This window comes from Bombina bombina, chromosome 5, assembly GCF_027579735.1.
Source record: "Bombina bombina isolate aBomBom1 chromosome 5, aBomBom1.pri, whole genome shotgun sequence".
Classification (NCBI taxonomy): domain Eukaryota; kingdom Metazoa; phylum Chordata; class Amphibia; order Anura; family Bombinatoridae; genus Bombina; species Bombina bombina.
This window is the reverse complement of record NC_069503.1, coordinates 989,109,770-989,122,522: the sequence shown is the minus strand read 5'-3', so window position 1 is coordinate 989,122,522 and position 12,753 is coordinate 989,109,770. Positions and strand designations below refer to the sequence as shown.

The 12,753-nt window shown below is 40.1% G+C and overlaps 1 protein-coding gene across 1 annotated transcript in view; it reads right to left on the bottom strand.

The window, feature by feature from the left end:
- The window catches only part of LOC128661686 (neural-cadherin-like), a 488,078-nt gene that overhangs the window by 278,848 nt on the left and 196,477 nt on the right, over window positions 1–12,753 (bottom strand). The window contains 1 exon segment of the mRNA XM_053715912.1: window positions 3,332–3,499. Within this exon segment, the coding sequence (XP_053571887.1) occupies window positions 3,332–3,499 (168 nt within the window).

The window sequence follows — 12,753 nt, the reverse complement described above, 5'->3', positions numbered from 1 at the left end:
CGGGCTCCAACCTGCTGCGGAGCGCATATCAACGTAGAATCTAGCACAAACTTACTTCACCACCTCCATAGGAGGCAAAGTTTGTAAAACTGATTTGTGGGTGTGTTGAGGGGTGTATTTATAGGCATTTGAGGTTTGGGAAACTTTGCCCCTCCTGGTAGGAATGTATATCCCATACGTCACTAGCTCATGGACTCTTGCTAATTACATGAAAGAAATTATACTTAGCCAGATCTAATAAAATAGGCCCGTCGCTAGTTAGAGCACTTAAAGAGCGTAAACTCCACTCTTATATCCATAAAATACTAGATGATTCTGGGAGCTCTGTAGTGGGTAGCCTCTCAATAGCTGACGAATTTAAAAAGTATTATAGTACACTGTATAACTTACCTACCCCGCACGCAGCAAGCACCCCATTAGCAACAGAAAAATATATTGCGGAGGCCTCGCTTCCTACTATACCTAAAGAAACCTCCGAAGCCTTAGACAGCCCTATCTCACCTCAAGAAGTGGCAGACGCTATAAAATCTCTTCCCTCCCATAAAAGCCCTGGCCCTGATGGCTTCAGCAACATGTATTACAAGCAGTTTAAGAATTTTTTAATCCCACATCTCACATGTATGAAATGGTCTAGGAGCTCCCTTGAAGCACATATTTCTGTCATAGCTAAACCAGATAAAGACCCCACACTAGTAAGCAACTACAGGCCAATCTCCCTACTAAATTCAGATCTGAAAATTTATGCTAAGATCCTCGCCGCCCGAGTCAATAGAATACTCCCCCAAATCATACATGTCGACCAATCGGGCTTCATACCAAAGAGAGAAGCCCGAGACAATACCATCAGGGTTCTGCACTTGATCGAACAGTCCAGCCGGTCGAACATACCATCTATCCTTATATCTACAGATGCTGAAAAAGCGTTTGACCGTCTGGACTGGAACTTTCTGAAGCAGTGTCTGGGGGCCTTTGGTTTTGGTTCTGTCATGATTCAAAGGATATTTAGCTTATATTCTCGCCCCACGGCAAGGGTTCGTACAAACGGGACTTTGTCTGATAGTTTTAATATACAAAACGGCACGAGACAGGGGTGCCCCCGGTCTCCTCTGCTATTCGCCATCTCAATTGAAGTACTTGCATCACACATCAGAAAAAACCCAAACATATCTAGAGTAGAATTAGGCCCAAATACATATAAACTCACCCTTTATGCCGATGATGTCCTTACCCTGCTAACCCATCCGCATAGGTCTCTGCCACACCTGTTAGAGGAATTTGATAAGTTTGGTGGCCATTCAAACTTCCTGATCAACACACAAAAGTCGGAAATTCTTAACCTCAATATGAGGAGGGGAGACTTTGATGCCCTTAAGACACATTGTCAGTACAGACTCCTACATGATAAAATTAAATACTTAGGAATACACATTGCCCCATCCATCAATAAAATATTTAAATACAATTACCTACCTATCCTGCATAAGATTAGGAAGGACTTTGACTCCTGGCAAGCTCGACCCATCTCCTTGTGGGGCAGGATCCAGTCGGTTAAGATGACTACCCTCCCTCAGATCCTATACATTCTACAAGCTGCTCCAGTTCACTTACCGGTTACATACTTGAATCAAATCCAAGCTTTAATAAATTCCTTCATATGGGGGAATATTAAACCCCGGATTAGTAAAAGAGTTCTAGTAAAACCATTGGGAGGGGGAGGATTAGGAGTTCCTTTGATCTCTCAATATTATAGTGCAGTAACACTACAGAGAGTGTGGGAATGGCATGACCGTTCCTCCACCAAGGCGTGGGCCACCATTGACTCCTTTCTCTTGGGAACACCTACCATAGGCCCACTTTGTTGGATTTCAAACAAATGCAGACCTGCATACGCTAGGTCCTCATTGTTATACTCCCACATTTTTCGTACATGGGACTTAGCTAGAACCAAAGTTAAGGGGATATCATCGTTTACCTCGCCTATGTCCCCAATACCGATAAATGCAGAATTCAGTGGTGGGATAGTCCCGCAGGTGCCAGGCCATATAGGCACAACTCAAACAATCCCATTCGCATGCCTGACCAACAGAGGGGCACTGAAACTAAGAACACAACTATCAGACACTGCTGGAGGGGCCTTCTCTCATTGGCTTAAATACGCTCAACTGACACACTTACTGAGAACCTCACCCCACAAGCAAGACCTCCTGAGAGAAATGACACATTTTGAATGTTTCTGCCTTGAAGGACAGGTCCCTAAGGGGTCCCTATCGATGGTTAAAAAACTGATGGACATGTCCCTTACACTACCACCCTCGTCATACGACTTACATTGGCAGACTGAGTTAGACTTCCCTATTTCCAAAGAGCAGTGGGAAAACATATTCTACCACTCCTCCAAGTCCTCATCATCTCCCAGGATACTGGAGATGAATCACAAAATTCTGTACCGGTGGTATCTTACCCCAGTTAGGCTTAAGCATATATATCCTAGCTCCAACGCGACATGCTGGAGGGGCTGTGGGTCTCCTGGCACGATGGCCCATATTTGGTGGCAGTGCCCGAAGCTGCTTCCCTTCTGGGAAGGCATTATTAGTCACATGAGAATAGTCTTAGGGGATGAATTTAACTTATCACCTCTCACAGCTCTTTTTTGCTACAATCCGGGCAAAATGTGTAAAATTAGATGGAAACTTATACAAAACTGCCTTAATAGTGCCAGATTACTCATCGCCCGAAAGTGGAAGTCCACAGGTGTACCTACTGTTCAGGAGTGGCTACTCAACACATCTGAAATCCTTTCTGTGGAAGAATACTCTTATTTTAAGAGTGGTTGTCTGCCCCTATATCATAACATCCAGTTCTACTGGCAAACATTATTACACGCTCCCATAAGACCACCTTAGATAGTAAAACAACATGAACATTAGCTAATCTAACCCGCCCACCCGGGCTGCCCACCCCCTCCCCCCTCTCACTAACCCTTGTGATGGTTTATCATAAAAGTATAGTCTGATTACCCACATGATCAGCAAGTATATTTTGAACACAGATGGACATTTAAGTGAATAGCCTAAGTAATGGGCAGCAGACTGGGTCACTCCTTTCACTCTCTGGTAGAAGATGACTCTGTGTTTGCCCCTTATCTCCTTTCCCCTTTATCTTACTTGTCACATTTGTATATGTGTGGTATGATATTCTGTACTATGCTTACTATTACTCAATAAAACTTTATTGAAAAAAAAAAAAAGAACAAGCAGTTGATTCATTGATCTATCCTTTTCTCAATGCCATAAATAAACTGAGAAAAAAAGCATTTCAGCTCTATACTTACCACAATCTTGGAATCACGGGGTGTATTCTCTGGGATGGTGACCCAGTATTGTGCTTGTTCCCACTGCGGAGGTTGGTCAAGTACATTGGTGATTATCACTGTTAGTTCCACACTACTGCTCCTGTTGCCACCATCTGTGGCAACAATGTATCTAATAATACGTGAGGTCTGGCACAGAAATACATGTTTATTATATTTATTTTCAAAAATCACATACACATTTTATGCAAGTGCTCATGTAAAGTATTATATGCAAAAAGTTGCATAAATTCAACCTGTTATTCTAATTTGTTGACATTGCATGATTTGGATTTAGAAAGTTTCATAACCCTGCATGCTCTATCTGAATCATGAAAAACATAATTTATGCTTACCTGATAAATTAATTTCATGGTGGTGAGCGTCCACAATTGATTACTGATGAGAATTACACTTCCCAAAGGCAAAGATTCCCAGACCCCAAGAACTCTATAACCCCCCACCTCACCAGCAGGTCCGCCACTAGAAATTTTGGGGCCTCTTAGTTAACCATTGATCAGAGCCCCCCACCTTTGACATGTGCAATTTCTGACCAAGTGACTAAAACGTAAATGCAGTTTATTCTTAAGTGTAGTCAAACTTGAAAATTTTGTAAAGCTAGTAACACACAAACACAGAAACACACACACACACACACAGACACACTCACACATAAGGATTCACATATAGACACGCTAGCAGACACGCAAAGAAACACACAAACACACTCAGACACAGACACTCGGCACTTGTTTACATTGACCTGACAAGTAATGAGGTAGACTACAGTTTTGTCAAAAAAGGAGATTTATAAAACAAAATATGAAATTCTGATTATCTTTTTTTCAAGGAAGATGCCAACTATATGATGACAACAGCATGCAGTGGCTGAAAGGAAGGGCCCTGAACTGCCTAAACAATAATTTAAAGGTTAAGTAGTGGATTGGTGACTTCCAGAAAGGTCTCAGTCTCAAAGACAATGGACACACACACACACAAACTTGCACATGCACCCAAGGAAACACCCACAGAGATCGCCCCAGAAAACACACAAAAACATACACACTCACAGAAACCCACAGAAAACACACAAATACATACACACACACACACACACAAACCCACAGAAAACACACAAAGACATACATACACACATACCCGCACAGAGACATCCTCAGAAAATGCACAAAGACAGATACACAAACCCTCACAGAGAGATCTACAGAAAAAAAAATACATACACACTCATAGAGACACCAACAAAAGCACAAAGACAAACACATAACGCCACACAAAACTCACAGGAGGTAAAATTTCTGCACATTGCCTTCCCCTAAATCAACAGTGTGTTACATGCATGATAAAAAAATTAGGAGATCACTTTTTAAAGAATCATATTTGTAAATGTGCAAACAAAAATACTTTTGTGAATTCAAAATTGTACATTATTGATCTGTCAGAATGGTATTGGGTAGATAAAGAAAAGTACTTTTGAAAGGTTGACATATGTTTGCCCCCCCCCCCCCCATTTTCCCCAACCAAGAGCACCACTTTAAATCTGGTGTACAAATATTCCCTTCTGTCAGCTGTACTTATGGATTTTGAAATTGCTGTACTCTATATGGTCTTGGTGGAACCATAAGCTGTGGCACTAGGGCTCATACAATTAAATCTGGTTAAATGCAGGATTTAGGCTTGTTTGTGTGTATTTCAAAATTAAGTCAGCTGAAGTGTAAACTGAACAATTATAATTTAACCTGTATTATTTCAAACACACTCATAAATCCTCTCAAATACTAATGCTTTACTCCTTGTAATGACATTTCCCACGCTCAATAGCACTCTGCTGTAGCGCCCTCTGGTGGCTGCCAAAATGTAAAAAAAATAATATTTTTTTTTCTAAATAATAGTTGTGCTTGCCTCATGGGGCCCCCTGGGCCCCTGACAGGAGTCACCCTATTCACCCCCTGATGGCAACCCTGGCACTAGGTCTCATACCATTAAATCTGGTTAAATGCAGGATTTAGGCTTGTTTGTATGTATTTTAAAATAAAGTCAGCTGTAGTGTAAACTGAACAGTGTTAAGTTAACCTGTCTCATTTCAAACACTGAGCAATCTTAGCCTGAGAGTATAAAATTTTATGCAGATGTAAAAATCTTAGATAAAATGCCTCCTGGCATTTGGAAAGTCCTTGCATAAAGGGATAGTAAACTGGAATTTGATATATATATATATATATATATATATATATATATATATATATATATATATATATATATATATATATATATATATATATAAATCATATCTGCCAAAAGGGCACCTACCATTTGTGTATTGAGGAGGAAACATTTCTGCATGGTTTTAAATATAGAATTTCTACAGCATTGTCAGATAATCATAAATACACTGCTACATATTGCTAAAAAATGTGTTTTTATGGATCCCTGGCCCCACCACTCTCACACCGCTCCCTTGCGGCATGTTGGCTGTTGCCAGGGATGCGGCAGTTGCTGCTCTGGCTGTTGCCAGGGATGCGGCAGTTCTTGTGAGCGTGCGGCGATGACATCATCGCCACACGTCTCTCCTCCTCTGAAGCCGGATCCCTTGAGCTCCTTGGCGCAAATCGGCGCCTATGTAAGTACCTTCACAACCTACGGTTACTGCCCAAGTATAGGTGTTACTGTGTGTGCTCTTGGGTGCTGTATTCCTTATATTGCTGGACTACTATAACGTTATTAAACACATAGTGGTTTAGTGCACACTCAGAAATCCTCTCAATTGCTAATGCTTTACTCCCTGTAATGACATTTGCCACGCTCAATAGCACTCTGTAGCTGTAGCGCCCTCTGGTGGCTACCAAAATATAAAGTAAAAAATAATAATATTTTTTTAAATAATAGTTATGCTTGCCTCATGGGGCCCCCTGGCAGGAGTCACCCTATTCACCCCCTGATGGCGGCCCTGCTCACCAGTGCCTCAGTCTAACATAGAGGAAGGAAAAGTAACAAGAGAAAACAAAATAGGAGCAGGGAAAAAAGATGTGCACAAAAAAGAAAAAATCAAATACAGGGTGGGGATAGTGGACTCACCACCATGAAATAAATTAATTTTAATAGCCTTTCTGAAAAATGGAATTTCCATTTTTCTGATGTATCTGTAGATACATTATATACAGGCTTTAAATGGGTCAAAAAAGCTATAATTTCTACAACCTGGAAAGAATCACATCTAAAGTTAATGAATAATGCATATCTTACACCTAGGAAAATGTCTAAATGGCATACAAAACACCCCCTTAATAAAGATAATAATTGTCCCAGATGTAACAAGGCGAATGCAGATATAGTCCACTGTTTTTGGGATTGCCCTAAAATTAATCAGTTTTGGTGCAAAGTCAAGTTCTGGATTAATAAGATGTTAGAGAATAGAATTAAATTTACATCCAGATACATTTTTTTCCTTGCTCCTAAAGAAAATAATAGAAATAATAGCAACCTTATCAATACAGTGATTATGATAGGACGTAATCTTATCCTTAAAAATTGGAAGAGTAACAAGGCCCCGTCGATCTCATGCTTCTTAAACTCAATGCTTTCTCAGATAATTTTTGAACAAATGACCATATCACCTTCACACAAGAAAAAGATTACAGTTTTTTTTCTAACGTGGTTAAGAGTTATATTATCTTATCCTCGAGATACACAATTTTCCCTTATCTCTAGCCTGCGTAGAACAGAGTATTTTGAAACTTTAATTTTGTCAGGGGTATTCCCGCCCAAATGGTACTGAGCCTCGGAGTGGTTTTGTTACAAGATAAAACTATAGGAAATAGATAGAACACTTAAAATGGGACAAGGGGGAGTGGGGGCGGCCGGCCCCGGAAAGAATGATGAGACTGAGGGATGGGTGTCCTTTTTTTTTTTTTTTTTTTCCCCTTCCTCTTTCCGTTTCTATTTTTTCTTCTTTTTCTTCCTTTAGAATGAATGTAAGTGCCTTCCCTCCCAAGAGAGACAAGGCAAACGTCTCTTAAAAATTTAAAGGATAACAAGCACAAGAATAATATCTTTAGACACTGATTTAGAATTGTATAAAGTATATGAGAATGTACTTTGGTTTTTTTTTATCTTGTTTTTTCTTCTGCTATGGCAAGTGTACTTGTTTCCTTTCAATAAAAATATGATTTTTAAAAAAAAAAAAAAAAATGTTTTCTTTAATACAGTTGATGAGAACCCACAATCTATTACTCATGGGACCTAATTCCCAAGATATGAAATCCACAAGTTATAACAGAAAACGGTGGGATCTAAAAAACAGATTTTTTTTTTTAACTGAGAAACCAAATCCAAAACCCCAATAGATCCTAAAAATGAAATTAAAAATAACCAACAGGCAAAAATAAATCAACCTGAGACAACTGCCTGAAGGACATTCACCAAAGGCTGCATCAGAAGAAACAAAAGACATCAAAATGGTAGAAAAAAAATTGTAAAGAAGACCAAATAGCTGCTTTGCAAAATTGGTCCATTGATAAAACATTGTAAAACGCAAGAAGTGATAGCTGGTCTGATTGAATGAGCAGAAATTTATCTGCTGCTGTTTTGGGGGTGTGGAGGATCCCCACGATCTTATTGGTTCAGCCGTGCTGGATGACGTATTGCCGGCTTCAGAACGAGGCTTTCCACTATACAGAGAAGCCAGGCGTTACACGCCACAACTGAAGTGTCCGAGAACTACACACTGTCAGAGGGGGATTTCATTGCGGCACTGTCCGTACTCCTGATAACAAGCTGAGGAAGGGGTAAGCCTTATGTTCATATTTTTACTGTGCTTGGAATTAACATGTACTTGAACTTTCTTCAATGCCCCATTTGTGAACCCGCGAGTGTGGGACTCTAACGAGAGTGTTACTTTTGGGGCTAATGACAAGTAGGAAACTGTGTGTAACCGCGTATGTGGAACTCTAGATTGGGGGATACACACAGGATAACTACACATAAAGGAGCAACAAAGTTAAAACGAATATTGTCAAAAAACACAACCTTATCTTAAAGAAATAATAAGATAAAGAGGAAAACAAGAAAGAGTAAAAATCATATTAAATTGTTGATGCAAAAGTCTCTTACTTTATATAACTAGCTATTTTAGTTTGAGAAATCTAATTTAAACCTAAGTTATGTCTTATCATCTTGAACCGCTTGACAAAGCCATAGGAACAAATTAGCTATGATGTGTAGTTGTTTAGTTGCTTAAAGTAATAAGTTTTGGTCTAAGGAATAGGGAAATTCACCTATCCTATATTCTTGATTAAAGTAATAAGTGATTTACCCTTTTATACATGAACAACTATTCAATTTAATTGTAAAAAATATTCATATAGTTTAAAAGAAAAAATAATTGTTAAAATTGTATTTTATAATGGAATACCACCCCTGGTTTTACCCCCCTACTATTATCTTTTCAGTCTAATCTGAAAAAAAATGTAAAACTCTAAAATACGTTCAGCAAAATTTCTAAATAATATGATGTGGAGTTTGACTTTTATTGGATGAGGCGATTTACCTCAGGGAATTGAACATGCGGACAAATCTAACAAATCCACCTTAAATAAATTCAACTCTGATCGACTTCCACCTTTAATTGGAAAGTAAGAAAGAGCCACAACCAATGAACACATCTCAGCGGATATTTAAACTCCGTCCCGGGAACAACTAGTATCTTGAAAAAGCCCTATCTAACGGGTGAAACGCGTAGATTGAATCTGTGTTGTATCCTGCTAAGGACATTAGCTTTCTATATTTGTTGCCCGCGCGTGTTCCACGCTAAGTGTGGGTCTGTGAATCTCCTTCTCCCCTCTGAACTGGGATCCATTTGGCACACCACGGACGCTGGAGTGACGAGCAGTCTCCATTCACGCTGACCGGGTTCAGCTGACACTAGTAGAAGCGAGAAGTACTGGGAGACTTTGCCTACCCGTGTCTAATCTTCAATATCGAGAGCCATAAGATCGCCAGTAAGCCGCTTTGAAAAAGAAGGTGTGAGTAAGAATAAGATGTACTAAATCTGATATTAAGGTGTTCAAACCCATTTTCGAATCACTCTTCAGGGGGCCATATCAGCGTTAAATCACAATTCCACAATTTCTCACGCTGTCCCTATTTTTAAAATTGCAACACTTGTCTGATCAGCTATTACAAGAAACTTTGTAACAACACATCAGGGATTGGTACAAATTGGTTCCTGACTGGAGACTTAAATTTATTTTGTATCCAATATTTGCTGATATAATTCAACATATGCGCCAAACCTTTTTTTTTTTTTAACTTTCTTTAGGGTGGTATTCCAGTCCTATTTTTTATGTATTAGGGAGACGTCCCTTTTATCTTTCTCAAAATTTGTATTGTAATAATATTGCACTGTATTTTTATTCTGTAGTAAAGTTGTTAACTTTAAATCTAGTTGTGTCTATTTTTATATTCGACTAAATGTGGTGGAAAACTTAGCTTTTCAGCGCCCTCTTTTTCCTTTAGCCTTTGTTTTATCCGTGACAGTCCTTGGGTGACTGTCTTAGAGTGGCTTAGTTTTCCTTTAGTAATTAGCGCCATATCTCTTGTGTATCCTTGTTAAAAACTCTTCTAGCAGATGGAAAAGCTAAAAGAAACAAAACTTCCAAAAATAAGTTTAAAATATCCACCTGATGCATAGGTTCAAAAGGAGGAACCTGCAAAAACCCCAAGACCAAATAAAGGTTTCAAGGAGGAAAAATGTGATAATATCAATCTTAATTCTAGGCCAGGCTAGAACTAAATAATGAATGACATGAAGTTTAGCAATTTTCTAGAGAACATAACTAAAAAGGGCAGACATCTGACCCATCAAAGAACTGGCGGATAAACCCATATCCAAACCCTCTTGTAAAAACTGAAAGAAAACTAGGAATTCTAAAAGAATGCCAAGAAAAAACCCTAATTTGAAAATCAAGAAATAAAGGCCTCTAGTTACAGACTTAGAAGCCTGTATAAGTAACTGAACAAATACTTCAAAGACAAAGAGGGTTTCTGATTCTATCTCCATGCCATCAAGCCGAGAGAACTAGAATCCAGATTGAAAAATAGACCTAGAAATAGAATGTTTGGATGCAAAAGAAGCAGCCAAGGAAAGAAACTGGACATTAGAACCAAATCTGCATACCAAAGTCTGCATGAAGAAGCTAAAGCACTCAGAATAACAAAATCTCTTCCTGCCAAATCTTGGCAATCATCCTGGGAAAAATGACCAGAGGTGGAAAAAATATAGGCTAGCTAGAAAGAACACTGAACTACCAAAGCATCCAAAAACACAGTTCAAAGATCCCTGGACCTTGCACAGTACCTGGAAATGTGAGATTCAATTGAGAGGCCATCAGAAAAATCTTTGGGCAATCCCAAAGACCTATTATCTGATAGAACATAACCAGATGAAGAGAACACTAGATGAAAAAACTGATGACTAGTGATGTCGCGAACATAAAAATTTGGGTTTGTGAACGGCGAACGCGAACTTCCGCAAAAGTTCACGAACCGGCGAACCGCCATTGACTTCAATGGGCAGGCGAATTTTAAAACCCACAGGGACTCTTTCTGGCCACAATAGTGATGGAAAAGTTGTTTCAAGGGGACTAACACCTGGACTGTGGCATGCCGGAGGGGGATCCATGCCAAAACTCCCATGGAAAATTACATAGTTGATGCAGAGTCTGGTTTTAATCCATAAAGAGCATAAACATTCCTAAATTGTTTGGAATAACGTGCTTTAAAACATCAGGTATGATGTTGTATCGATCAGGTAGTGTAAGGGTTACGCCCGCTTCACAGTGACAGACCAAACTCCCCATTTAACGCACCGCAAACAGTCCATTTGCACAACCGAAAACTCCCCATTTGCACAAGGTTGGATACCAAGCTAGCCATGTCCCATTCCATGTCCTCACTGATGTAATTGAAGGTCTCTTCCTCCACCCAGCCACGTACAACACCAAGGGTCCCCGAAAGGTGACAACAAGCCCCCTGGGATGCCTGCTGTGTTTGGTCTTCCACCTCCTCAAAGCCACCTTCCTCTTCTGACTCCTCTTCTTCAGACTCCTCTCTCTGCGTTGCCTCTCTCTGCATTATTATAAGGTGTGTTAAGTAGTACTATACCTATAAGTTTAATCCCTGTTACGTCCCCTATCAGGGGACGTGTATATGGCATCGATTTTAGGAACCGGGAGATGGAAAAAGATGCTTGGTCGGTCCTCCTACTTCAAATTTGGGGCACTGCGCGTGCAATCTAATGTGCCACCAGATAGGAGTGGTGTGTTAAGTAGTACTATTCTTATCAGTTTAATCCCTGTTACGTCCCCTATCAGGGGACGTGTATATGGCATCGATTTTAGGAATCGGGAGATGGAAAAAGATAATAATAATAGTAATAATGGTTGCGCATCACTATCACTCATTTCTTCCAACTGATGTGTAAATAACTCCTCTGACAGATCAAGTGAAGGGGCTGTGGTGCTAGTGTTGGTGGTGGCGGCGGCAGGCAGGCCAGTGGTAACTTGAGAGATGCCCAAAGCTAAGCTGGAGGAGGATGATACGTCAAGGTTCCGAGCGGAAGCTGTAGAAGATTGGGTGTCCTGTGTTAGCCAGTCAACTATGTCCTCAGAACTGTTCGAGTTCGGGGTACGTGGCCTCTGAACACTAGGCATTATTCTAGGGCCAAAGGGAATCACAGCACCCCGAACACTACGGCCCCTATGGGGTGGCTTGCCTCTGCCTGTCATTTTTTTTCCGATTAGTGGTACTATGCGTGCAAGCTACTGTGACAACAGATATGGAGTGGCATTGTGCACTGGCAGAAGTTGGCAGAGTAGACGCTGTAGGCCTGACACACACGCTTGCAGACAACTAACTGCTATTCAATCTATTACAGTCAAAATTGTATTATTTTTTTTAAATGTACACTACTGTTACACCAGATATGAGGTGACACTGTGCCCTGGCAGGCACTGAAATGCACACGTGTGAAGGAAACTGACTGCTATTATTTCACAGTCAAAAAAGTGTTTTTTTTTTTTTAAATGTGCACTACTGTTACACCAGATATGAGTTGCACTGGGGTGACACTGTGCCCTGGCAGGCACTGAAACGCACACGTGTGAAGGAAACTGACTGCTATTATTTAACACAGTAAAAAAAGTGTTGTTTTTTTTAAATGTACACTACTGTTACACCAGATATGAGTTGCACTGGGGTGACACTGTGCCCTGGCAGGCAGGCAGGCAGGAACTGAAACGCACACGTGTGAAGGAAACTGACTGCTATTATTTAACACAGTCAAAAAAGTGTTGTTTTTTTTAAATCTACACTACTGTTACACCAGATAT